This window comes from Stylophora pistillata, chromosome 7 (genome assembly GCF_964205215.1).
Source record: "Stylophora pistillata chromosome 7, jaStyPist1.2, whole genome shotgun sequence".
NCBI classification, from domain to species: domain Eukaryota; kingdom Metazoa; phylum Cnidaria; class Anthozoa; order Scleractinia; family Pocilloporidae; genus Stylophora; species Stylophora pistillata.
Window position 1 is genome coordinate 29,825,717 of NC_142525.1, and position 27,500 is coordinate 29,853,216.

At 37.5% G+C, this 27,500-nt stretch overlaps 4 protein-coding genes across 10 annotated transcripts in view; 2 read left to right on the forward strand and 2 right to left on the reverse strand.

Annotated features, from left to right (window-relative positions):
- LOC111320754 (signal recognition particle receptor subunit alpha) overlaps nt 1–8,245 on the forward strand; it is a 9,418-nt gene extending 1,173 nt beyond the window's left edge. The window contains exons 3-13 of one of the 2 annotated variants that reach the window (XM_088727553.1): nt 1,383–1,719; nt 2,023–2,149; nt 2,485–2,644; nt 3,092–3,192; nt 3,651–3,769; nt 4,667–4,753; nt 5,236–5,408; nt 5,619–5,832; nt 6,757–6,842; nt 7,116–7,292; nt 7,791–8,245. In XM_088727553.1, the coding sequence (XP_088583679.1) occupies nt 1,383–1,719; nt 2,023–2,149; nt 2,485–2,644; nt 3,092–3,192; nt 3,651–3,769; nt 4,667–4,753; nt 5,236–5,408; nt 5,619–5,832; nt 6,757–6,842; nt 7,116–7,292; nt 7,791–7,919 (1,710 nt within the window). In that variant the 3' untranslated portion in view covers nt 7,920–8,245. The remainder of the gene's footprint in view (nt 1–1,382; nt 1,720–2,022; nt 2,150–2,484; nt 2,645–3,091; nt 3,193–3,650; nt 3,770–4,666; nt 4,754–5,235; nt 5,409–5,618; nt 5,833–6,756; nt 6,843–7,115; nt 7,293–7,790) is intronic. The other variant, XM_088727554.1, reaches the window with a different exon arrangement.
- LOC148727403 (uncharacterized) lies at nt 8,169–10,450 on the reverse strand. The gene is made up of 2 exons (XM_088726483.1): nt 10,285–10,450; nt 8,169–9,727 (listed from the first exon to the last, which is right to left on the reverse strand). Exons 1-2 carry the CDS (start codon nt 10,448–10,450, stop codon nt 9,168–9,170), a joined length of 726 nt encoding a protein of 241 aa, XP_088582609.1. The 3' UTR covers nt 8,169–9,167.
- A 1,277-nt stretch (nt 10,451–11,727) lies between these two features.
- LOC111320746 (uncharacterized) lies at nt 11,728–25,479 on the reverse strand. 6 transcript variants are annotated; one of them, XM_022923434.2, is made up of 2 exons: nt 25,437–25,479; nt 11,728–13,983 (listed from the first exon to the last, which is right to left on the reverse strand). In XM_022923434.2, the coding sequence occupies exon 2, from the start codon at nt 13,328–13,330 to the stop codon at nt 12,311–12,313; it is 1,020 nt and encodes a 339-aa protein (XP_022779169.2). In that variant the 5' UTR covers nt 13,331–13,983; nt 25,437–25,479; the 3' UTR covers nt 11,728–12,310. The 6 variants fall into 6 exon arrangements, with proteins under 6 accessions (XP_022779169.2, XP_022779168.2, XP_088583683.1 ...); XM_022923433.2 differs by lacking the exon at nt 25,437–25,479 and adding an exon at nt 19,668–19,826; XM_088727557.1 differs by lacking the exon at nt 25,437–25,479 and adding an exon at nt 19,469–19,623.
- Nucleotides 25,480–25,625: 146 nt separating this feature from the next.
- Nucleotides 25,626–27,500, forward strand: part of LOC111320709 (uncharacterized) — a 4,512-nt gene continuing 2,637 nt past the window's right edge. The window contains exon 1 of the mRNA XM_022923382.2: nt 25,626–27,500. This exon is cut by the window's right edge and continues 2,637 nt beyond it. Within this exon, the coding sequence (XP_022779117.1) occupies nt 27,404–27,500 (97 nt within the window). The 5' untranslated portion in view covers nt 25,626–27,403.

Sequence of the window (27,500 nt, forward strand, 5' to 3'; positions counted from 1 at the left end):
ACGGTGGCCAATTTACCATTTCAACTATGTTGATATATCAAAAATTATTTCGTTACTTCCACCGATGCAGCCCCAAACAGTTTCTTTTGAAACTATCAGCCTTTATTCATTTGAATTCTAATAAAACTAAGCTGATACTTATTGGCACAAAACAACAACTGGCCAAAGTAAAAACTACGCACCTCAGTGTAGGAAACGACCAGATTACACCAAGTAAAGTAGTTAAGAACTTAGGGGTGTGGCTAGACCCATCACTAACAATGAACACTCGTATAAATAAAACCTGTAGTACAGCTTTTCATCATCATATAATTTACGTAGAATAAGGAAATATTTAACACAAGAATCAATTGAAATTTTAATTCATGCATTAATTTATAGTCGTATCGACTACTGCAGTAGTTATATTTTGGGCTGCCAGGCTATCAAATCAATAAGTTATAAAGAGTGCAAAATGCAGCGGCAAGGTTGATGTTCATGGTTAGTAAATATTGTCACATTACTCCATTACTTTTTAAACTTCACTGGCTGCCTATTCGTCAACGTATTTTATTTAAGATCCTTCTGATCATGTCTAAGGCTGTTTATGGGCTTGCGCCTAATTATATATTAGAATTAATTAAGTTAAAGACCCCTGGAAGGTACAGATTACGATCTTGTAATGATGATATATTACTGGAATTACCAAAAGGGAAGATGTACTACACACTCGGGGACCGATCTTTTCAAACAGCCACACCAAAACTTTGGAATGTTGTTCGATATTATATTAGAAATTCAAAATTGTTGAATCCTTTAAAAAAAAATTTAAAGACCTATTTATTTAAAGAAGCTTTTAGTTGTTAAATATTGAATTACATTAGATTAGATTATATATAGTTTTGTACTTAAATTACACTATTGTACATTTTTAGATATTTTATTGACATATATTTAGCATATATATTATTTTATTTTTGGAATTTTTTTCTTTTCTCTGTGTGGTTTTTTTTTCACTGAGATTTTTGTAACATTTTAGTTTCTACACTAATGAAAATGTATATTGATATTAGTGCAATATAAGTCAATAATTATTAAGTTAATAATTATTAATTTTTCTTTTGTTCAATTTCTGCGTTGAGGGAAGAGGCTTTTTTTAATTTGAGCGCATTGAAAGACAAAACTGCTATATCTTAACCTTTGATTAATGGGAAGCCCTATTTCCCTAGGTCATTGCAACCCTGTTGGTTCCCTATACAGTCCACAACTAGTGGTCATGAAAAGACTCTTCCATAAGATTTCTAACCATTTTACATCTTTATCAGAAAACTATAATGTAACAGAAGAAGAATTATGTAGGTTTGTAATCGAGACTGATTATAATCCATCCCTTTTATCCTTAGGTTGCATTTCAGAAGACGTTACAGTTGTCATATGTGGATAAACTACTGAATGACATCCAGCTGGAGTTTAGGGACAAATACAAAGATGATCTTGAGGCAGGTGTTATGAGAAATTATGAGTTTAATGAAGATTTCAACAGATTGCTCAAGGAAGCAGAATTAAGAAGCAAGTTAGAGGCACAAGCCCCTGCAAAAATGAGAACCTTTGAAGAATCAAAGAAGTCACAGAAGACGGTGGCTTCACTCAAGATTGATAAGAATGAGAAGAATAAAGAAAGTGGCAAATCTGGAAAGAAAGGTGGCGCTAAGAACAAAAAGGCGGAACATGTGGAAGAAGGTAAGATCATGTTTCCTTAATTTCTGTATTTTCACAATTTTGACAGCATACCAGTACATACAACCTCTCAGTGGTTGTATAGGACTCTCCCTGATACCAAAACAATCTCAGTTGATCCCATACACAGGTCACCACATTTCCCAGGTAAATGAGACCTTTAATTCCTAGAAGTAATTTACACATAACCTCACCTTATAATATCCATACATTATTCAGCAAATACCTTAACAGTATGTATAACTTAAATCATAGACTATGTTTCAAATAATTTTTGTTAATAACATTGTAAACTGATTCCAACAGTTGATTCAAAGCCATCCAATGGAAAGAAACCCTCAGCTGAAAGCAAAAATGATCCCACAAGTGAGGAAATGATCAGATTGAATCGTGAAAAATTCATTAAGAAGATGACAAAGGGTCCAGCAGTCAGGTTTGTTTATTTCTGCTGACTTGGTTTGGTACAAACGTTTTCATAGTTGTAAAAACAGTCTGTATGGTGCTTTTGGTTTCAAAATCTCTAGTTTGCATTCGGTACATTCCACCAGTAAACAGAGTCCCTCAAAGTTTAGCTGTTCTTTGTGTTTGCTTTGTGAATACTTAAGCTAGAAGTCAGGTTGTTGATGGTGTAAAGACAAAGTTGTAGTAATAAGTTGTAGTTTTCTAATCAGGTTTTGTCCTGACTCTTAAGAGCTATTCACAGTAGAAAGAATGAGTCAGATCTTAAGGTTAGAGGGACAAGTACATAAGCTTTGCTACTGTTTACAGCAAGAGCTCACCAACAGTAGCAGCCAAGAAAGAGCGCAAAAAGGAAGCCAGAAGGTGGGACAATGCAGGAACTACGCAGGAAGGAAAGACCTTGGACTACAGTAACAGTAATGGTACCCAAACTAATGGAAATGATGAAGAAGAAGACCTTGATAGTCTGGTTAGATAATGAGAAATACTATTTGGATGTTTTGTTTGATCATTTCTCTCTATGCACTTATTTTCTGCTAACTTAGCACAAGGTATTTTTCTATCCTAACTGAAAGATTGTCCAGGAAATGAACAATTACATCAGCAAAAATGAAACATCTAAATCAAGGTTTGTCTGCATTTGGCCAAGCTGTGAGTGCACTGGGCAACTCTTGATCCCTGGTCAGGATTGAGCTCAAGCTTGATAACTTGTGTTGTATTCCTAGGCCACACAATTTCCTTCACGATACCTCTTTCTCTGAAGAGTGTAAAAAAGTACTGGCAAAGTGGGAGGTAACCCTGTAGAGGAGTGGCAACTGGTCCAGGTGGGGTGGGGTGGGGTGGGTGGGGGTGGCAATACCCTCAGTTACCCTCTAGCACTTAAGTTGAGTAAACCTCTTTTCACTGTTTCTCACAGCGACCCATGGTTGGAACAATGCAGGGCGAGATAAAACCAATGGAATATGAGTCTGAGTCAGAAGATGAAGAGGAAGTAGTCAGCAAGCCTGCTGAAGAAAGGTGTGCAAAAAGTATTGCCCTTTGCCTTAACATTTCAATGCATAATTTGATATTTGCTTTATTTTATATCAAAACTACCCATCTTATGAAACTTGATGTAGTTTTACTGGTGTTCAAGACCTTTCATTATAACACGAAAAAAAATTTGAGAGTTGCCACTTTTTGTTTGTTTTGTGCTTCAATACTTTATCCCTTCAATAAAGGGTTAGAGTTTAAAAAAAAAAAATGATTACTTTTGAGTTTAGGTATTTCATATGCAAACAGCAGTGGCAATGTACTCCATGGCACCATGTTTCATTAATCTTACTTAGAAAATTGTTTTCCTTTTTATTGCTCTACCTACCAATGTTACTCCTCTAACACCTTCAAACAAAAACACTTTTTTCAATACTATTCCAGCTATTAATCACAATTTCAGGGTTGTCTCATCTGTGATAATTTATTAATTTCTGTTACAGCAGGTCCTCTGGTCTTGGTGGGGGACTCTTCTCTTTCTTCAAAGGCTTGGCCGGACAGAAGACACTCTCTCTTGAGGACATCAATCCTGTGTTGGATAAGATGAAAGAGCATCTAATTGGTAATGAGTTTTTATCAATACCCTGGTTTGCTGAAGTCCAAAATGAAGGAGTATGCCATGTTTTCTTTGAGGTAGTCTTACCATGCACATGTATGTGGTATTGAAATAATTTGGATATATCAACAAAGTTGAAGGGGTAAATTGGCCACTGTAACAGTTACAAAAGCTGACGTTTCGAGCGTTAGCCCTTCGTTGGAGCGAATAGAGGAATTGTGGGTTGTGTGTGCTTTTAAAGGCAGAGAATGGAGCTATGTTATTGGTGGGAACATGGCAACGAGAAAAACAAGAATAAATTAGTGGAATGAAAAACGTTCGTTGATCCCTGTGGGATTTAGACTGCCGGGATGAACGAACGCTTTTCATTCCACTAATTTATTCTTGTTTTTCTAGTTGCCATGTTCCCACCAATAACGTAGCTCCATTCTCTGCCTTTAAAAGCACACACAACCCACAATTCCTCTATTCGCTCCGACGAAGGGCTAACGCTCGAAACGTCAGCTTTTGTAATTGTTACGGTGGCCAATTTACCACTTCAACTTTGTTGATATATCCAAATTATTTCGTTACTCCCACCAACGCAGCCCCAAACAGTTTCTTTCAAAACTATCAGCCCTTATTCATATGTGGTATTGAGGCAATCAACATTAGCATTAACTCTTTACACCCTAACATCAGTATGCATATTCTGCATACTGTTCTTTATACATTTCCTAAGGTGCTGACGAGGAGAATTTGTTTAACAATCAAGAGCTTCTTTATTTAGTGGTCATTTCCTTTATTCTCCTGATCTTAATGTGTGATTCAGGGGGATATAATCAGGGAGGAAATTAGATGCTAGTCACTCTTAGTCATCAAGGGTTAAAATTACATCTGTTTGTCTTGCTTTGGTGCTCACAGCAAAGAATGTTGCAGCTGATATTTCTGAGAAGTTATGTGATTCAGTGGCTACCAAACTGGAGGGCAAAGTGTTGGGAACATTCAGTGGTAAGAGCATGTATTGATAACAATCACGCAAGGTTTTCTACGAGACAAAATGTAGGTTAAGCTTTACAAGTCAAGGGGCTTCATAATAAGTTTCCTTCAATTGTTTGTAAACTGCTGATGCAGTCTGGCCAAAGTCCCCCGAAAAGTGTTGTGATGGGCATTTGATCATATCCACATGTTAATTTGGGCAATATAAATATTAAATTATTATTATTATTATTATTATTATTATTAAGGAACCCCTCCCCCCCCCTTCCCAGCATTTGTTAGTGCTTATCAGCTTTCTTTTAATACTTCAACAGTACCTAAATATTTAAAGACAATATTGATTATTTTAAGCGCCCAGCTTGTCGTTAGGAAAAGTTAAAATGTGCCCAGCCTGGTATAAAGACTAAGATGAAATTTCTGTCCGCTGAAGTGTAGAAAAGTTTTACCTAAGTTCACATGTTTGTTTACTTATCATTTACACTCTCTCTTGAAAGGTGTAACATCAACAGTGAAAGCAAGCTTGGAAGAATCTTTGGTCCAGATTTTGTCGCCGCGAAGAAGAATTGACATCTTGCGTGATGCAATGGATGCTAAGAAACGTGGCAAGCCGTTTTCTATTACCTTCTGTGGTGTAAATGGTGTTGGAAAATCAACCAATTTGGCCAAGGTTAGTAACGGTGCACACTTTAAAGGAACACGTACATTTCTTTTGTTTTTGTCAATTGATTGGAAAAGACTTGAAATCTAACGTGGCATTATTTTTTATGTGCTACAAGTAAAGAAATTGCAAAACAGAAGCTTGAAAAAAATTAAGACTTCGACTGGTTTCTACCCGCTAAATGCAACCTTCTTTCTCTTTGTAATTTTGTGTTTTCAGATCTGCTTTTGGCTGCTTGACAATGGTTTCCGTGTCATGATTGCCGCATGTGACACGTTCCGTGCTGGTGCTGTGGAGCAGCTCAGGACTCATGTACGACACCTTAACGCTCTCCATCCCCCAGCTGGTGGCAGTGGACCTCCATCTGTCTTACTGTATGAGAAAGGCTACGGTAAAGATGCAGCTTCTATTGCCATGGATGCTATCAATTTTGGTAAGCTTCACTCAACAAGTGTATCACTTTAACAAATGGTAAACACCACAGCGTACACTATTGAGTTATGGATGCACCCGGGAGGTTACTAAGCACGAAAGAAGTGTAAGAGTCGCGCGAGGCGATAGCTGAGAGCGACTCTAGCTTCTTAACAACACAACAACAAACAATTTAATATTTGTATTGCGCAAATTAACATGTGGATATGATCAAATGCGCATCACGACACTTCTCGGAGGACTTTGGCCGGACTGCATCAACAGTTTACAAACAATCGAAGGAAACCTATTTGAAGATGCCCCCTTCCCCCCAATTCCCAATAAACAGGCCAGACCACATCACGGTAATCTCGTGAGTGGGTTCTTTAACGTCCGCTGCCTAACCAAATTAACTAATTAATAGATGCAGGAGACGGGACCAACGGTTTATTCGTCCTTATCCGAAAAGACTAGAATGTCTATCCATTTCTTGTAGAAAGGTAGCGCATTCTCCTCAGTTTTTTTATGACCTTGAGTGTTGGTCCGGCCGGGACTCGAATCATCGACCTCGACCTCCCGCACAACAGTCCAGCGCTCTAGCCAATTGAGCTAACCGGGAGGCGGTTCTTGAGTGCTTAGCAAACCTCCCAAGTGCATCCATAATTCAATAGTGTACACTGTGGCGTTTACCACTTGTTTTATAACATAACATTGATACATTGTAGCAAAAGAGTTTTCTTTTATTTAACAAGTCTCACGTGACCAGAAAAAACAAGCGCGCGCGGAAAACTAGTTACTTCAGCAGTGTACGCCCATGGGCAAATGGTGGACCATGCATTGACCAATCAGAACGCGTGCTTTACTTTGGCTGTTATAATTCGAGTTCTCTCTTTGATGTGATTTTCCCTTTTGTACTGATTCACCTTGATATCTGTTTGTACTTCAGCCAGGGAACAACGCATCGACGTTGTGTTGGTTGACACGGCTGGAAGAATGCAGGACAATGAGCCTTTGATGCGAGCTTTGTCCAAAGTAAACAGCTTTTGTTCTTGTTTGTTGTCTTCCTTTGTCTTTTTTTAATTTAAATGGAAAACGAAAAAATGACAGTAAATGTAAGAAGAGTGAAGTACGGCGTGGTTTAGCCTTTTAGTACTTTTGTACAACTCTTAGAAGAAGGCTACAATTACAGTTACATAAAACGCCTCTTAGAATATTTTACTTCAATAAGTGCTGCTTGCCAGTTTGGCTACTGAGAACAATTTATATTTTACTTACGTTTTTGGGTTTTTTTTTTTTTTTTTTAAGTTGATCAAACTCAACTGTCCTGATTTGGTGCTGTTTGTCGGAGAGGCCCTGGTAGGGAATGAAGCCGTGGACCAGTTGAAGAAGTTTAACCAGGCTCTGGCAGATTTTTCAATGTCTGATAACCCACGTCTAATCGATGGTATTGTGCTCACCAAGTTTGACACCATCGATGATAAGGTATTTTAATGTGCTACAAAGAGATTTTCAATTTAAGATCTAATTGTTTCAGGATGTGAATGATTTTGGTTTTCTTTGGCCTGAGTCTGTGATTGGTCTCGAAAACTCATGGCCCCTAGCATTTTCCCGCCCTTCAGGCGGGTCGTTGCTTTTAGTATTAGTTCCAATCGGCTCCTTGTGATTTAAGCTTCCTTTCCCAGCCGCTGTCTAGGAAATGACCCCGCGCTCCTTTCCTAGCAGAAAGAAGGGTGGAAGACCGAACTCGAGTTGTCGACGACAGTCCAGACTACTCGTAATATTTTCCTTTGTTTTTATCGGCCTTTTAGGTCGTCCATGATTTTGTTTTTACGTTATTCACTCGAGATGTGGTCCAGAAAGACCTACGCGGTTTAGCACTTGTCTAATCTTTAAATTTGCTGCAACCACCTTTACTAAGCCACTAGACATTGCTCACCACCTTTGAAGTTTAATTATCGCTTCCTTTATCACTATTATCAGGTTGGTGCTGCTATCTCCATGACATACACCACTGGCCAGCCGATTGTGTTCGTGGGCACAGGACAGACTTACAGCGACTTGAAGAGCCTTAATGTAAAGGCCGTCGTCAATGCTTTGCTGAGGGCTTGAGACTTAATATCTGAGTGAAATTTTCGTCTTTTGAAGTGCAACATCTTCCTTGGTTTTAAACGGACAATCATACTGAGATTTGAAAAACAGGTGTAACAAGTTTTTAGGACGAATCGAACATTGACATGTATCCTAGGGTAATTGTTTTTCCTTTTTCCCCTTCTTGGTTCCGAAAATCTTCCAGTGCGTAGCCAGAGGGGGAATAACCACAACTGTTAAAGAGAAAAATTGATAAGAACCAAGGAAAAATGTTGTTCCAAGCTTCTTTTATTCCTCAAAGATAAAATACAACTATGATATAACAATAAAATTAAAATTATAAGTCAGTGTTAGTGTCTTTGGCAACTCTATTAACAGTTACTTTAAATTTGGACCATCACCAGCAGTAAAAGCAAAGATGGTCGCATCCACTCGAATAGCCCATTTCCGAATTACCCTTGGCCTCATTTTCAAAACGAGGCCTGGTGCTCAACCATTCTTGTGAAAATGAGTTTAATTTGCATGTGAATGAAAACTTATTATCATATGACAGGATGAGCACCAGGACTCGTTTTGAAAATGAGGCCAAGGGTAATTCGGAAATGGGCTATTTGATTATCATGATGACGTCTGCTAAGGTTGTCGAAACGTCCGAGTCGCTTCTTCCGATAACAGTCTCTGTCAGGATAATTCTCTCTTGGACAATCGGTCTACACGATTATTTCTAATTTGGTTACTATCAACGCAGCTCAGAGGAGAAAATGCTATAACTACAGTTTTCACTACAAATTTTTGCTTGTATCTTTGTACACTAGTCTGAAGACAAAATTCAAGAACTATTGCCTGATTATACTGTTGTCGATACTTTTAAAGTTAATTACGCATTTTGTCGCGTTAGCTTATCTTGACTGTTTGTCAAGTAAGACTTGGAAAAATGCAGTCTGTGTATCTATATTCAATTAAAAACGATTAAAAATGTACCAGAAATCAAAGAAGACTTACAAGCCTAAGGTAAGAGGTTTGGTTAAGATACCCTCCTGGAAAAGACGTCCAATATGGAAATATTTATATCACCTTTCTGCCGCTGCCCAGTAGTCTACATGACAGCATCTACAGGCTTGAGGTTTCTCGAAAGTTTGTAAAACTGCAAAGGGAGATACACTATTTTGATGCTAAATTATTTTCGACATTTTCGGCATTTTAGATAAAGCCGTACTATCTATGAGCGTTGTTTGGGTGTTGAAGATTGTGGTCTAGCTCTTTCAATGCTTATTTGTCATCTATCTCCGAATAGTTGACAGTTTTGGGCTGTATCACGGTCATCGGTGCCACATCTATCTTCCTACAAGCTTTTTTACTAGCGGTATTGTGTGCACTTATCGTGTACAGCTGTAAGGACATTGCCAGCTCCAGACACCGCATTAACGTCATGAAAACGAACCAAGGCCGCGGCGAAATGAATTGCGCATGGGCTAAAGCGCCGTTGCCGATGACCGCAGCGTAAAGATGCATGACGTCGATACTAAAGCCGCATACGCTGGCTGTTACGCAACGTTTGAAAACAGAAAATGTCTGCGTTGCTCTGTTGAGAGTCTTCGACGAACCTTCTCGCACAGTGCGAAGCTTTTTCCAAATCAGGAAGGAAATGTATGAGAAAAAGAAGGCCAAGGTTGATATATATAGGAGTGTGTTTATTATCTGGCAAGTTAGTAGTAAGCCTCTGTAAGCGGGAATAAAAGTGACAATCACTTTGGCTGTAAACACGAAGATGTAGTAGGGCATAGTTACAAAGGCTACGTTTCTTGTCGTATACCAGGTTTGGAATCTCGCTAAATCTCACTAAAGCATTTCGCAACACAAGGAAAATCGTATATGTGAACGATCCTTCGCAGTAAAGCACTATTTGAGCAATAGTGAAAATCAGACCTGAAAAAAATTTCAGGCCTGTACGGGATTCGAACCACTGAGGTCAGTGGTTCGAATCCCGTACAGGCCTGAAATTTTTTTCAGGTCTGATTTTCACTATTGCTCAAATAGTGCTTTACTGCGAAGGATCGTTCACATATACGTCTCATAACCGCAGTTCATACATATGTTTCATATGTTTGTTGTTGTTTGACAAGGAAAATCAGCAGAAATGCTGTAATCAAACAAGGCTGTCCAATTTCCTAGATAAGACTCATCACCTTCGCTGAAACAAGCCTCTTTGAGAGGTACGCGTCAATACACAGAAAGAGACATCTTGTTGAACCGAAAAGGAAGATTTGAGTCAGCACCACTATCGACACTTTCTTTTGTCGAGCTCCTCCATCCCTTTTAATGATTTTTACCAGCGTCACAAACGCTAGTAAACTGATGGCGCCGAATAAAAGCTCCGAGTCCGTACTGGTGAAATCCCTAACTCTCCAAGTTTCCACAGCCCTTTCCCACTCTGGCTGAGTTTCGGTCGTTGGTTCAGCTGATGGTTCGGCCTCGGCCCAACCGCGGTACTTTCCTTTAGGAGTGGTTTCGGTCTTAGCCGTTGGTTTTGCAGTTTGTGGTTCTGGAGTCATATTGTTGTGAAGGGTACTGAGCGATAAATTTCCTAACCTCAATCTGTCGATTGAAGTCGTTTTCGCGGTGTAAGCCTTTTTTTTCCCTGTTAACTGTAATAACTAAGTATAGATTGGTTTCTATTCAGGGAATGAACTCTTATCAGTGTTCGCTCAGTCAAATGTTCAAGTCTGAAAACGGCTGAAACATCTTCAAAACATCTTGCCACAGTTCTGAATATCGATCAAACAAGATAAATACAGCTTTTAGTCGAAGCTGTGAAAAAACATCGTTCCCGTCAGATGCAGTTTATGAGGTAAATGGCGTAACATGCAACAAAAAAGCGTCAACAACCATCTGTCATAGCGATTGTACTAGCTCCACAAAAACAAGATTATAAATTGCTTTCCTCATTAAAAACTTAAAGCAGGGATTGTTTGGTAATATCAGACTTAGTCAATTGGGAGCCACACCAGCGGCTCACCCAGTTAAAATCAAATTGGAAAAATAGACCCTTGTTTATTTCAAAAGCTAATTGCTTTTGATTATTTATGGATGAATGAAAACGTTATTTAAGATTTGTTATGATGATGCTGTGTCGAACTCTTCTTACATACGTGGAAAAAACTTTTGAGACAACTAACCTAAATCTAAACTTTTTTTCAACAAAAGCTGATATATCCTACCGCTCCTATCCCTTTTCTCTCTATTAATAGCGTCTGATAAGAAAACAAAAACATATCTCGGTATATGATTTAGATGAAAAAGATGAAACCGCAAACATCACAAAAGGACTGAAGTGAGAGGAGGTTTTTATTTCAAAGTAAGGTGGTAATATTTGGAAGAATAAAATTATCTTTCGCCTGTTACAAATTGTGTTCAAGGTTTTGTCCGCGATCGGCATTTAGTTCGATAGACCGTTGTCCAGTTCCTTGGGCTTTCTTCAGTTTTAGATGACAAATGAGTTGCAGAGCATGAATCAATTAGCAGCTCTGTTCGCTTTGAATCCCAAGCCTGGATTTCCGCTTGCGTAACCAGTTGTAACATGCTACTGAGCGATTGTTCCTCTGCAATACAAATATTGCTGGATTTTTCTTTTTTCGTTCGTTTCCTCTTTTCACGTTGTCACTGTTATTTGTCTTTATTCTTTCCATGTTATGTTGTTCAGTTTTGTTTTTGGGATCCAAGTGGTTTTTTCGCAACACACGACTGTAATAAGTTCTTTTATTTCGTAGGAACTAACACTGATCAGGGCCTACCGCTTATATCTAGGATGAATATATTTGTTTTCGAAAGCCAGTATAAACAAAGGACTTTTATTATTTATCCTCAAAGGTTACAATCCAGGTAATTGTTAAGTAATGCTTCTTCAAAAGCAAACTAATACTAGTGAAAATATGTCATAAACAAGTATTTTAAAACCTTGTCTTAATTAACTTCGTGAAAATATTTTCAGCCACTTAGGGCCTTGTCAACATTACGCCCAATGAATTTTAAAAAAAAAATCCAATCTAATCCAGATAAATTTTTTTACTGCCCAAGTCTAGCGGGTAAGTGCTTCAACCACTAGTTTCATTGTACTTGGTTAGGACAGAAATCATTATCCATCACACAAGATGGACTGAAAATTTATCATTTTAGTGTTTTCAGATTGAAATTTATACGGGGCACATAGGTTTGATGCATTACTTGATATCTTTGTTTCACAAGTTAAACCCACCCCTAGTTTTTGTGCCCAAACGTCCTTAGTCTAGCAACACAATTACATGAGTTTATAACAAAATTAGCTTTTCCCTCTTTCTAAAACGACCATTGAGTTCATCGGTAGTAAATTTGAGCATTAGTTTTCCTGTTTCTCAGCAAGGAAAATCTTTTGCTAGTCAAACATTTTGCAATTCGACAGCGTTAACATTCTCAGGAATCTCCGCAGACACAATCGTGGTCGGTGTCATTTCACCTTTCTTTGCAACGCTCTTTGCACTGACGGCGTAAAACAGCACAACTGCCATGTAAATCTCCACAAGACGAAATATTGTTTGAAACGCCAACCACGGCCCCGCAGAAACGAAGCGCGCATCGGAAAAAACGCCATAGACGCCCGCCATTGCGTAGACTTGCATAACGCAAATCAAAGCGCCGCCCAAGACCGCTGCGAGACACGTGCGGAGAATTGCACGCGTGCGCGATCCATGACTTTCCGCTGGCTCCGTAGCCCAACGCTTGGTTGAGTCAATCAGTTTGAATTTTTTCCAGATTAAAATCGATATCATAAAGTAAAACGCCGTAAGGGAAAAACCAAATAAAATGTACAAAACCTGGCAAGCAAAGACGAGGCCTTTGAACTTAGGCACGAAAAAAATTGCAAGTTCTGCCCCAAACGCGAAGAAAAAATATGGCAGCGTTGCTAAGGCAATGTTTTTTGTGTTGTACCATTTTTGAAACCGTTGTTTGAGTATTAACGCGTTCCTTAACACTATAAACATCAGGGTGTAAGCAGTTATGATGCAAGGCTGTCCGATACCCCAAAGAACGTTGATCACATAATATGGTGCAGTTTTCCGCCAGTGATACGCATCCATGCAGAGGAACAAACTTCTCGTGACGCAAAACAGCCCCAGAAGACTCAAAACAACAATGGGTACCCTGTTTTGTTTGAGGATTCGAGCTCCTTTGAATCGCTTCCATAGGGAAAATACAATCAAGAAGAAAACGAAGGCAAATATTGCACCTAAGCCATACTGGTGAAAATCCCATATAATTCCCCATTCATCGATCGCCTTCGACCATTCTGGTAGAGGTTCAGCTATTCCTTCAGCTGTCGGAACATTATTGAAGGATTCTGGCTCTGTTTCGGCAAATGTATTATTGATTTTCTTTTCAGGCTCTGGAGTAGCACTCATCTTTTTACCTCTTCTATTTGCAAAAGGTCTTAAAAATATGGTCACTTATCATGAGTTCTCAGGAAAATTTGGAGCTTGTTTGTTTCGGAATTGTTTGCCGTTGAATTCCTAGTTGTAGGGTCCCTGTTGTATGTAATCTAAGATGAGTCACTTTACCACCGAGTGTTTGAAAGCATCCCGTTTTAAGCCAGAAGTCTTTAATATTTCCTCTTCAGCTACAGGAAGTTTGTGAAGAGTTTTCAGTCTTGATTTCAGCTCTGATGTCTGCTATATTGAATCGTCGTTGAATGAAATATATTGTGTAACTTTACCACCAGTTCAGGCTATCAAAAAGCATTCCATATTTGAGTACGATAAATATTCTTTTCTTTCAAATGAACTTGAAGTTATCTGAGTGACTTGAGGGCATCACGTACGCATTGTAGTAAAATAATACCTGTTTATTCTTTGCTAAAATATATCCCCGCCCCCAGGTCTAGTTTGTGGATCAATCCGCCATCTGCCTACTTTTTAAAATACTCGGAAAAAAATCATTAAATGTCTCAGACCAGACGTCTTCTCGCGAACTATCCCGCGGACTCAAATTGACTCTTGGATGGTGGAAGCTGAGAACGTTTAATCCAAACAAATGTTTTCCCTTTTGAGCCAGAACTCTATGAGATAAGAAAAACCACACATTAAGATAAAGATTAGCATAATAATAGATGAGCATCCCATATTTTCTTTTGAATCAGCTTTTTAAAATTCTGTTTACTTGCTGGAGAGAGTAATGCTCGCAGTGTCAGGATTTTAATTAAAACTGAGGTTTTGCTTGTTTTTCCTTTCACAGGTATATATACATAAGGCTATTGAGTTTTCCATTGATTTCGAAAATCGTTTTGACGTAACAAGAGAAATGGTTATCTACCCTCTGGCTTTGTGCTATATGGTGCCTCTAACATTACTTGCATTACTATTTAAATTGGGCTATTATCCACGAATAATGTGTTTCTATTTGAGAAAAAGAATGCTAATCTTGGAACCTTACCAAGCCATTTAAAAGCTTTAGCACACCGACTAACTACCGAGGATATTTTTCTTTACATTTTTGATGGAAAGCAGTATAATGTGATAAAGATTTGAACAACTAACCGGTGTAATTCATGGACATATTTCAAGATTTGTGAAGGTACAGAAAAAAGGGTATTAAATTACACGAATGTCGATTGTTTTATATCAAGTTTACATGAATAAGCAGTTTCTATGGCTGAGCTATTGTTAATCTGAAGACTGCAAAAACTGAAATTAATTTGAACACGGCTCTTTCGAAGCCTTATGGTGCAAACTAAGCCAACTATCAGCTTTCTTTTCCAATGTTATGACTTCAGCCGCTTTAAAAATTCAGTTGAAACGATATTTTGAAAAATCGCAGGTTTTGCAGCTGGCAAAATTAAATAACCTACCATTTTTCGAAACACTCCCGTCTTTGCAGGTTAGAAACCCTCTAGTTCTCCCTTGGATAATGTACACAATTTGAGTGAATTTCTGATAGTTGCGTCTTATTCAAATCTCCTAACACCTGCTCCACCGGTCTCAAAACAACAAGATTACTCGCATTTGATCTGCTATCATTTCACGTTGAGCTTGTGTTAAAAGTGCAGTAACTTAGCACAATTTTGGCCTCGGAATCCTTTTACATAAAGTAATTTTCACGAATATCATGAACTCGAGCATTTTTCTTTTCCTAACAGTGTAAATGAACTGGAATTCAGAATATATTAACAAAGACCTGTCTCTGATGGTCACCGCCCAGTAAGTTTGTTCCAGCTGATCTTCGTTTAGCTCAAACCAAGATTCTTCGTAGGGGCAATCTCGAAATCCTTAGATTCAAATATTGGTCAGATACTCTCGCATGCAGTGCCTAGAGTTTATACGCATTAGATTTCAAGCGCTAGCGTTCAACTGAAAATTTTGTGGAGTCTTTTAGACTGAAAAACAATTTTTGTTTTTGTTTCTGTCCTTTGTTTTCTGTTTGTTTCTTGTATTGTTTCTCTAGGGCTTTAGCGTGGGTACGATATCCTGTTGCAAGGGTTAATAAAGAGCGTTCACTTGCATTAGGAGTTCGGAGCCTGGGACGGCCCTATAGGTCTTTTACCATGACTCGGCTAAATCTATAAGTCATGTTTGAGCTTGAAAAATAGAAATGGTTCTATATAGTATAAAGATGCCATACGTCTCAAGAATAAGTCACTGACTCGCATTTGACCTTGGATCTTGAGAGAGATCTCCGCTATTCTTTAACAAGACGGAGATAGGGCGGACAAAGGCCGACGATAAAAGCGAATCATCGTGGGAAAAGTATGGTTGTAAATCTACCGGACGCTTCTTTCATCGAGAATAGATAAGATTTCTAAATTATCAAGGCATACATACTGCTAAAAGCGATGCCGGACTAAGAAAGAACTTCGTAGAAAAGACAAAGATGGAAAAACTGCCAAGTTCATGACGATCATTGCACGCATCACTTTCACTTTGAAACGATAGAGATCTATCGCAATCGTAGCTTTGACAATTTAAGAACTTCACTTTTTGTCTTGAATGTTATGGAGATTATGACACTCGCGATTAAAAGCTTGTGAACTAAAGCTTGTATTTACCAATTTCTTTGTTAAATAAGAAAACCTCGCCGATTTTTGAGTATTCAAATCGTTATTCTGAACTGAAAATTGCACTTCATGCACAATCTCAATTATGTACTATTTCAAAGGGTGTTTAACCGTGATCGCTTTGTATTGCAAGTACGATCTCTTCACTAAAACGTAGTTTTATTTCCTGCCAGTGCTTTTACTTTGTGTAAAGATTAAAGAAACAAAGTGGCTGGCATACAACGTTGTTTCCTTGAAGAATTTAGTGCCGCACTAAATTCGAATTTTCTTCTTGTACATGGTCAGACTATCGCAAATTGTGGAAGTTCATACGTAATGACGGAAGACCAAGTTTGTCTCCAGTATCGTTGCATTCAACTGGTTTTCGACTAAGAGAAAATTATGAGGATACTTAATCTCTCCATATTAATGTATTTTTCTCTTCAGGAAGACGATATGCTAACAATCATTTTTAAAACATATTCATCAATGACCTGTCGCGTTCTCTTGACAGCTATCATTTGCCAAGAAAATTATTTCATTTTGTGATGTTTGTTGAATATATTCAAAAACAAAATGTTTCATCAAACTGCGCCAATTAATGCGATTAAGATAATGAAATATCAGTTATGACACAACCGCTTTCTTGGACCTCGGTTTAAGCCCCGCCTTAAACTCGACTTGAATTGACATTTATCAATATATTTTTCTCTTCAGCGAGACGATATGCTAAAAATCAATATTAAAACAAATTTACTAGTGACCTGTCGTGTTCTCTTGACAGTTATCATTTGCCAAGAAAATTATTTTATTTTGTGATGTTTGTCGAAAATATTTGAAAACAAAATCTTTCATTAAAAAGGCACAGATAAATCGGACAAAGATAATGAAATATCAGTAATGACGCAGCCGCTTTCTTGGACCACGGTTTACGCCACGCTTAAACTTGACTCAAATTGACATCTATCGATATATTTTTCCTCCACGCTTAAACTTGACTCAAATTGACATCTATCAATATATTTTTCCTTCAGCAAGACGATATGCTGAGAGTCAAAATCAAAACATGTGTACCAGAGACCTGTCGAACTCTGTTGACAGTTATCAATCGCCAAGGAAGTTATTTTATTTTGTGATGTTTGTCGAAAACATTTAAAAACAAAATCTTTCATCAAAAAGCACCAATAAATCCGGTGAAGAAATTGAAATATCAATAATGAGAAAACCGCTTTCTTAGCCCTCACAGAGATGGCATCAATCAAGAGAAGGAAAATGAAATCCTTAAATCACACTTCTTCTTCAGTGTTCAAAATGACAAATTAGACAGGTAATTATTTTGAAGCATATTCGTAGTCAAAACATGGGGGCAAAAAAGTCCTCATCGATTTTCATTTCTTCTTCTTTTATTAACAAGGAGTTCTATTTTTACAAGTGCCGATTATACAAAAATTCCGAACTCACCTTGACATTTATTTTGCTTGGATTTCTCGATATGCACCTCGACCCCCGCTCAATCTCGAATTGATGATTCATAAAAATATCTAGCTTCGATCAGTGATCGAGGTTATTTACAGTGTTATTTCAAGTACAATTCAAACATCGAACAGACCAAAATCTGCTTGGCTAAAGTTGACTGAAAATGAGGAACTAAATTTATATTTTTCTCATTAACAATAACGGCTGTAGCTGTTTGCGTAGAGGAATCTACATAAAAACTATTTACAATGAAGTAGGAGAGTCCTTGGAACCTCATCTAAATAATTAAACTTAAAAGAAAAAAGGAAAAAGGCTGAAAAACTAGATCAATACTTTAAAAGCAACAAAATCACATCTGTTTTATATTTGACTCGCCGCAAGCAATTACATCTTTCAAATTTCCTCATCCGAACTATATCTTACGTTTGCAATTTTAATTTCGTTAAAAATATTGTTACATTAGTAAAATTCTCTTTGATTAATCTTGCACACAGTAATTGATTAACCCTCATAATGGTTGTGTTAAAAATGGTCCAATATGAAGAATCAATGTGTGTTTCGCATTTTATATTTTATTTTATTATATTTTTCTTATTTGACGTTATGATTTTCCGCATGGGCTAAATTTTAAAATACCACGTTTGTGATGCTTATATCAAAAGTAAATGAAAATCTTGGGTTCGTTTTGTTTTCGTGAGGGAGGAAACTTTCTCGAAAGCAATACTTTTAATTTGAAACAATTTTTCCCCCCTTTGCACGAGTTGCACGTTTTTCTTTCTACTTGCAATCGTAAATGGCTTCCCTTAACGCTTCATGTTCTAGTCCAACGAACGTAGCTTGTTTCTCCAGATCTTTTAAAACCTGACAATTTATTCTGTTCTCTTAAATCATTAATTTTTTTTTCATTTCAGACACGTAGTCGCTCAAGTACTGGAGTAAAATTACATTCTTTACTGTCTTGAAAGTATATTTGAGAGAAACGTTATTTTTCGAAGACTAATGGATGATGCCATATCTGAGCATTAAAATGATTTTACTTACCCCGCTATCGGCATACGCTGATTCCCTTTTTATTATGTAGTAGTAACTGACTGTCATATATAGGTGTACGAATAACCAGCGTACCCACTGTATCGACAAGGATCGAACTTATCAAAGTTTTGTCTGCCTTGCCATCTATAAGTCTTCCAAATCCGTGATAAGATGTATTCATATATTGTTAAGGTAAACTTGATAACTAAATACCAAAACTGGATGCAAAATGTTTTCCTCACAACAAGAATGCATGAGAGATAGTAATTTGTCCAACTGCGGACAAAATTTATATACCTTTGAATTTTTGTTTTTGAAGAGGCTGCATTCATGGAAGTTAACTTGTCGTTTCGAACAAAATTCACCACCAAGAATTTCCCATGAGCCGACGTTTACAAACAGTGCTTGCGCTAGCTCATTTGAGACCGGAAAAACTGGACAATATTTAGCTGATAACTGGTGAGAACTGAACTTCTGGCATCCCATATCCATCTAGTGATATTTTTATGCCAATTCGTTTTAGTCACGACATTATTATTGAAGAATTGGAACTTAAAAGAACTAATTTAAAATTGCTTCATAACATTTCTTTTCCCTGATAACTCAATGACCCGGTTTAATTGGGATACATGCGCTCAGCCTTACGGCCCAATGCTTTGGCAGTCTGGTCCATCTTTCAAGTCAGGTCTTATATCATATTGCACTAACTAGATGGTTTTGATTCGATTTAGAACACCGTGCAAACATTTTTGTACAAACTTCAGTAACTTGAGAGTATTTCAGTTTGGTGGCGGAGGATATTTATCACTTAAGAACGCCCTTAGTTTAAAAATAGGATCCTTTTGTTCCCAGCAAGTCAGAGACAAATTTGCGCTTTTGAACTGAGCTCAAAACACACTTTTTCTGCAAGTCTGCGGACGCGAAACAACAACTGCAAAGAAAGTTTGGAATTTGGACGTGAAACCTTCCAGTTATCGACGTAATCAGAAAAGAAAAGCTCGAGTACCTTGCCTGCAACAGTCCGCACCATAGTTCTTCCTCGCGGTAGATTTTCTTCAGATTTTCTACTTTGTCGTATACAGATATTTCAGTTCATGTTACAATGTGTTCTCGTTTATGTGATCACAACAGCAGCGTGCCAAGCAACGTGAGACCCAAGTTTTATGATTTTTTCAGTAGAAAAGCACAGAAATTAGCATAATTACCTGAATTACAACGTGTTGTTGTTGTTGTCAAAAAGCCTCGTCTATTGTTGATCTTTTTCTAAACCAGTTTCTATCGCATACAATTCTCGAGTCATTAGAAAAACCTTTCAGGGCTGACAATGGCGCACACTCTCCCTGATAAACTGGATTGATGAATATTAAATAAAGCTGATTGAAGAGGATCAAAGTGCAAGTGAATGCGTGGAATTGTTAGGAAACAGGATGATATTGCTTTTGTCTCGACGTTATGTTATCGTCCTATTATGGACTTCGAACTACATTACTAAAAAAATCTTTCGTGCTTTCAACCCGGCCAAAATGGCACCAATTATTCCGTTATACACCCAATTAGTTCAGAGAGGATTTACATGGCACCAATTATTCTGTTATACACTCAATTAGTTCAGAGAGGATTTATGGAGTACCACAACAAAAGGGCTTTTTTCGATTTTAACTAAATCCACATTTTAAGACGAAAACACAACGTGAACGATAATTGGTCTGAAAAAGCTGCTAAAGTATTTCAACACTATCAATTGATCATGCAAGATACAGATTGGGTTTTAAAATGTTTCACTGCACCATTAGAAAATAGGAATTATAGAATGAGTTATTTTAGAGTTAAGCCGAAGCTGTGTTTTTTTTTTTCATATTGTTTTAAACCGTAAAGTCAACAAATCATCGACAGTGGTTTAGTGTGGTCTGTATTCTCATCGACAGCGATATTCGTCATCACAGAGGTAAAAAATTTCCACAAGCGATACGACATTTTAAACGAGTGTTAGACGTTTTGAAATGCAATTGTACAGAATCATTTAATTTCGGGGCGCGCACGAAACGTAATTAATTTTAGCGTTCTTTTTGAAATTTCTGGCGATCCTCTGGGATAACAAGAAGAACATAACTCGGGGTACCTGGTCATCGAATTACTCAAGAAAGCTATACGTTCTAACTGCTATTACGAAAAAAAAAAGGCATTTACATTCTCATAAAATTTTCAGACAGTTTCTCCTAATAAATCAGTAGGTTTCGTTAACATTTCTTTCACTTAGACCAACCCTCAACACCCTAATATCAGTATGCATATTCTCCATACTGTTCTCTATACACTTCCTATGGTGCTGACGAGGAGAATTTGTTTAACAATCAAAAACTTCTTTGGTTGGTGATCATTTCCTTAATTCTCCCGACCTTCATGTGTGATTCAGGGGTGATATTGTAAGGAGAAATTAGATACTGGTCATTCGTGAGGTTAAAGAGTTAACGAGTATTTCTGTCCGTCTCCTTCAGCAACAAGGACTCAAATTAAACGATGTATAAAACTGCGTTGTGTATCGCTGTCTTCAGAAACAATGGAATGACAACAGTATTTCAAATTCATTAAATATGTTGGTAATTTAGCATTTGTATAAGTGCTACAATGCCATTAAGGACACAGCGACCAACAACCGAGAAAAAGGCTTTAAAAACATCTCAATATTTGGCCTCGAATGAAAGGACAGATACGAAATTGAATCTGTTTTTTGTTTTGTTTTTCCTTTAAGTAAAAGAATCGTTTTTGTCAGTAATGAACCTGAACAAACATGCTTTAAGTTCTTTTTCCTATTAAAAATGAAGATTTTTCCCTTAACAAGTGAAGATTTTTACCATTTACTTTGCGTGTAGCCTTAGTAGTTACACCTGCCCGAGCAATTTCCTAAAAATATATTTTAGAACGAATCGTGATGTTTGATAACTGCATACTTACAAAACAATTACCAACTATCCCGATAATAAAGCTGTCCATAAGTATGGATTGCCATTCTTTGCTTTCTTTCACAAAATCAGAAGTTGTACTTTGAATTGGACGCGCGTAACGTCGAAGATAAAAATATTGCGATCAACGAAATCAAAGCATTGCTTTTTTTTAAGAAGCCCGCGTAGCCGGGGGTCTTCTGTATGCTGTGTTTTTACTATTTATTTATTTTTACGAATATTTATACAGGGTAACCCAGTTTAGCAGATAGCTAGTTTAAATGCGGCCCTGTGAACACCCACCCATCCCACCCCAGGGGAGGACATCCACCACACAGTAAACCCACCCATCCCACCCCAGGGGAGGACATCCACCGCCAATTAATCTCGTGCGTGGGAAATTAACGTCTCCTACCCCTAACCTGCAGGAGACAGGGCCTACGGTTTATTCGTCCTTATCAGAGAAGACTAGAATATCTATCCATTTCTTGATATTTTAGAAAGGTAGCAAATTCTCCTCAGTTATTTTAAGACCACGAGTATTGGTCCGGCCAGGGCTCGAACCCTCGACCTCCTGCACAACACAATCCGGCGCTCTAACCAAGTGAGTTAACCGGGGGCTGTGAATTCTTAAGTAATGGCACAAGCACTAAAATAAAGAGTTAAAGCGGTAGCCACGCTGGCTATGCCTTGAATTGGGCCGCGAAACTTAGTTTTCTTTATAATCCATCAAGTATTTTTGCTTGGGCACTTCCTTGACGTAACTTCAAAGATTTTAAGGATATTTTTTTTAACAATGAAATTCAAGAAAACTTAAGATCGACCCTCAAAACTGATCAGGCAAGAATTTTTAGTTACAGAGTCCTAAATTCATTGAAATAACGAATAGAAATCGTATTGCGTCTTAAAACGCAAAGGTTTGTGTTGTCAGTTTCAAGAGGAAGGAAAAATTACGTCCCTTTTTGTCGTATTTTTCTGCATATGTTTTTTTTATCTCTACATATTTGAAAGTCAAACAAAATTCACTTATGAGGCATTAGAAGCATTTGAAATAAATTAATGTAGTTGAAGATAGGAAATGGAAACAAAAAACTTGTTGCTATTGTTGTAGTTTAATTTCCATTTTCTTGGATATTTCCAAGAAACGTTGGAGTTGAACAACAAAGTCTGAGCCTTCTTTAATACGCGCAAACTGAATTCCAAAACTGAAAAGGCCTTTGAGTTCGATTTCCGCGCGGAAAAGCGAAAAAATGCGTCGTTACTTTATCGATGTTTTCGTTCTTATGAACAAATGTGTGTATTGACTTAACGTCAAACAATCAAATAAACTATTTCAAATAGCCAGGGACTGGATGATTCCATTTGCCTCTCGGGGGGGGGGGGGGGGGGGGCGGTGATTATCTGCAAATTAGTTTCCACAACTGTTTCGGTAATCTATATGTAAATGATATCATGACAAATATTTGCAATTAATTAAGAACACGAACTGCATGAAACCTGCAAGATTTATCAGATTTAATGGCGCGGTAACGGAGTCAGTGAAATTGGAGCTAAACTGTGCATGAACGTCACTCATATTTTTTTGTATGTATGTGTGTATGTATGTAACGTGTGATAGGCAGAAAAAAGTCAGTCAACTACATTTCATCCCTACAGACCTGTTTCGTGGTTGCCCACTCATCAGGGGATTTTAATGGGGATTAAAAAGGGATTAAAATCCCCTGATGAGTGGGCAACCACGAAACAGGTCTGTAAGGATGAAATGTAGTTGATTGATTTTTTTTCTGCCTATCACACGTTATACTCGCTCTACCATATGTATCGAGCACTGTTTTATGGATATCCCGTTTAACCCTTCTATGTATGTATGTGTGTATGTATTTATGAATATTTATACAGAGTAGCCCAGTTTACCAGATAGCTAGTTTAATTTCACGCATTTTTTTTGTTATTTAGTTCAAATCCATTTTTACTAGTGTTTTTTCTCTGACTGCGAAAGTTTATCTCTTAGTTATTAAGAAAAATTGGCCTTCCTGTTTTTATTTCGGTATTTGCTGCTGCGCATGCGCGTTTGGCCAGGTGTAGATAACCTTTCCCCACGCACTCAAAAGGTCAGTGCAAAAAATACACAGATCAGGACTCGAACAGGAAACACATTTAGCTTTTTAGAGGCAAGATCTTAGAAGTAAGACGATTTTGCAACAGAAAAATTCTAGAAATAGCTTCAATACTCGCCGAAAGGGAGAGAGAGGGAGAGAGAGAGAGAGAGAGAGAGAGAGAGAGAGAGAGAGAGAGAGAGAGAGAGAGAGAGAGAGAGAGAGAGAGAGAGGGAAAAAATACATATATATTGTAGAGCCGTTAGTGTACAGATTTTTATGCCTTCAGAACGTTAGTTCTGTAGCTCTGAAAACTGTGAGGTTTTTATCGATTTGTACTTGTGACAGCGTGGACTTTGAGAAATTGCGATTGTTCATTTGTGGTGTTCATACTGACTTAAGCTAAGACAGTCGTAGACATAGTTCACATCAGTCATCAGTGAACGCTTTGCTGTTTTTATTCGATGTGACGTGAACTTCTTTCCCGATATACCCTTATTTTTTACTTAGAAAACACCAGTGGACGGTGTGCATGGTTTAAAAATAGCAATTTGGCGAAGGTTTGAACCTATAGGAAGGAAGTAGTCTTATTTCAACACCTTGGATATATCAACAAAGTTGAAATGGTAAATTGGCCACCGTAACGATTACAAAAGCTGAGCGTTAGCCCTTAGTCGGAGCGAATAGAGGAATAGAGGAATTGTGGGTTGTGTGTGCTTTTAAAGGCAGAAAATGGAGCTACGTTATTGTGGGAACATGGCAACGAGAAACACACGAATAAATTAGTGGAATTAAGTTAGTGGAATGAAAAGCGTTCGTTGATCCCTGTGGGATTTAGACTTACCATTTCAACTTTGTTGATATATCCAAATTATTTCGTTACCTCCACCGACGCATAATATATTTGATTATAAGAAATGATCGATGTCACTTTAAAAACTTTGCGCAGTAGTCGTCCACGAGAAAACTTCAGTGGAACAAAGTTTGACTAAGAGTTGACTAAGAGTTGACGAAACGGTTATTTACAAGGTGTTACAATCGTTAAGTGAGTGTTGACTGTATCTGAAGTAATCTTCCTGTTTGCAGCACTTTTAATTTAAATTTTTAAAATTTTGAGAGACATAACTGTGATACGCTAATAATTTATCAGGATATTTCTTTACCTCACCTTTCTTACTGAATTGTTAGCATATAAGGGAAGTTAAAAAGTGTTCTTGTTCTTACATGCACTCTGTCATATATTTCGCATTTGTCAATCGGGTCCTCACATTTCAGAATCCTCTTCAACTTCCTCTTCAAGTTCATTGTTTAATTTCTAATTGCTTTCAGAGTAAATTTCCCGCTGATTGGAAACTTATGATTCTTCCATATAAGGTAATTGTGATCGTCTCTTCAAAAACAGCTGCAGTGAACTAATGGCGATTAATGTTCCATCATAATAAAATCGTTTTAGGTTACACTTACCACCTTTAACATACTACGAAAAGGTATGTACTTTTTTCTAGCTTGCTTTCCTCCTCGGAAACATCTCGATCAAACATTTATCATGAAAATACATGAACAAAATAACGTGGTCACAAAAATAGAAATTAATAATGCATGTAGACTACAGTCTGAGCTCTTACAAATAAACTTCCAGTCATGAACCATATATAAAGATATATAAAACAGTCAGCATTCTAGTAGGGGTAGGGTTATTAGGCTCAGACATGTTTCCATAGGTTTCTTTTCACATCACGATAAATATCCTCAGAATATAAAACGGCCGAAAAGGACGCATCCTGTTTCCGACGTTTACCTGTGTTGATGGTTTTTAAGAGTAATTAATCTCTACTAGTTGTCATCTATATTTTTCTGCTACTGACATTTGTGACAACTAAGTGAATGTTAAAAAATTATGTATTCTTACAATGCACTACTAACATTCAGTTCTACTTACTTTGCAAAAGCCACTCTGAGGGGAACTACTAATGCTGCATGGCAGGTGTCGCTTCTCCTTCGCACTTACTACGCATGTCAGAATGATGGCATTTTGCACGGCAATTGTAAAACTGGGGTAAAATTCTGCCAACATGCATAACAATTTGTTTTCTTCGGGATGAAAGCGGGCAATCCCAAGCGGGCAAGATGGACCCATCAGGCCCAATCAGAACATAGTATTTGCCATATATTACACTTGGACGCTACCAGCAATATGACAACACTTGTTAATAACATCTGAAGTGTAAAACTTGCTGGATGTCATTTTCGCTACACAACGCCTTTGACTAATGTCAGCACCTTTGTCCGTGCTGGTTCATTGAAACTAGCTCTGAACTTTTGCGAAAAATATCTGAATATCCTTTGAGATAACTATATAAAATCATTAAACCGGTAAAAAGATCTAAAAATATTTTAAATATTGTAGAATCCCACTGTTTCGGCTATGAACTTAAGCCTTCACTATGGGAAAGTGATAACGAAGAATTTACAAAAAGTACGACTTACCTAGAAAAATGCAAATTTGAACATTAGTTATTACTTTTTTTTAAAGTCTTGCCCATTAGCGCTAAAGTCAAATATTCGTGTGGAAAATGAATGTCAACATCTTATTGTGCCATTAAGGTTCCATCTAAATCGCCAAGCAAAATATGACGAAAACATTTTTCTAGAAAATCTTGTCTTCCAATTTCTTACATTCAAGCTGGTCATAACTGCTGAGACGTAAAGATTAGGGTTTCGTTTCACTCTTTGAATGCATTCCTTTGATAATTAGTTGTCGCTGAGAGAGAACATAATTTAATTTTTTTAGAATTACTGAATGAAGATGGACGGATCATTGCAATTGGAATTGCTAATGATGGAGTAGGTGTATTGTTTGAAGAATTGAAAAATGCTGTTTTGAATATAGAAAAAGGAAAACACACCCGTAGGATATTTAAAATATAATCAATTATTTGTTTCTATAGATAATACCACCGACAGAATAAGCCAAGTGATATGAATTTTAATAAGCGAAAACTGTCTCATTAATCCGTTTTTCTTTCCTTTTTTGGCCTATGAAAATCAATTTCAATCAACTTAACGGCCTGCTCCCAGTTGGCTTGTTAGCTCAATTGGTACTGAGAGCGCTGCACTAGTATCGCAGAGGTCAGTGGTTCGAATCCCGTACAGGCCTGATTTTTTTCAGGTCTGATTCTCGCTATTGCATAAATAGCGCTCTCTACTGCGAGGATCGTGCATCATACGTATCTATAACCGCAGTTCAAAAAGTATGAACTTCATATATTCATCGTATTCAAAAATTCAGTTGATATTCTTTTGGAAAGACAGAGAGAGAAAGAAAGAGAGCACAGGAAAATGGTATATAGAAGTTCTTTAAAACGGTGTCATATGACGACGGTGAAGCGATGTGAAATGACTTTTTACCAGGAAAAAAAAAATAAAACCATGAAAGTACTGAAATAACCTGACTAATGACACGTATTGTATTGGCTTAGGGTCCATATTTCTTGATGAATTTCTGAGTGTCAGATGCGTGTGCTTGAAACTGTTCAAAAGGAACTCGAAAAGATAGCCTTCGATGGTGTGATAGTTTTATGCTTACGTCATTGTGTGCAAGACGTCTTGTTTCGGTAATTAAACGTGCCGGATTCTATCAGAGAACATTTGTATTCTCCCTTTTGTTGTTTTGTATTGTTTTTTAATCAAAATGACGTTTTTATTTTTTCTTTTATGTCCAGCAATAAATAGAGGAAAAAAACCGGAAGTTTTAACGTCAGAGATCAATATTTAAAGTGGCTTCTTCGTGCTTAACTACATTCAACAAGAATCGGACTTTTTCTCGTTTTTCGCAATTGACGATACGCTTTATTGCGTTTACTTTTTGATTTGAATTCTCAGGAAAAAAAAGAAAACAGACAGAGAATGATTTCCAAACAGCATCAGCGTGCTCTGTTGTATGCTGGACCTGAAGCAGAGGCCACGAAAGCCCCTCCTACGGAAAGCTTTGGAGAACCTCTTC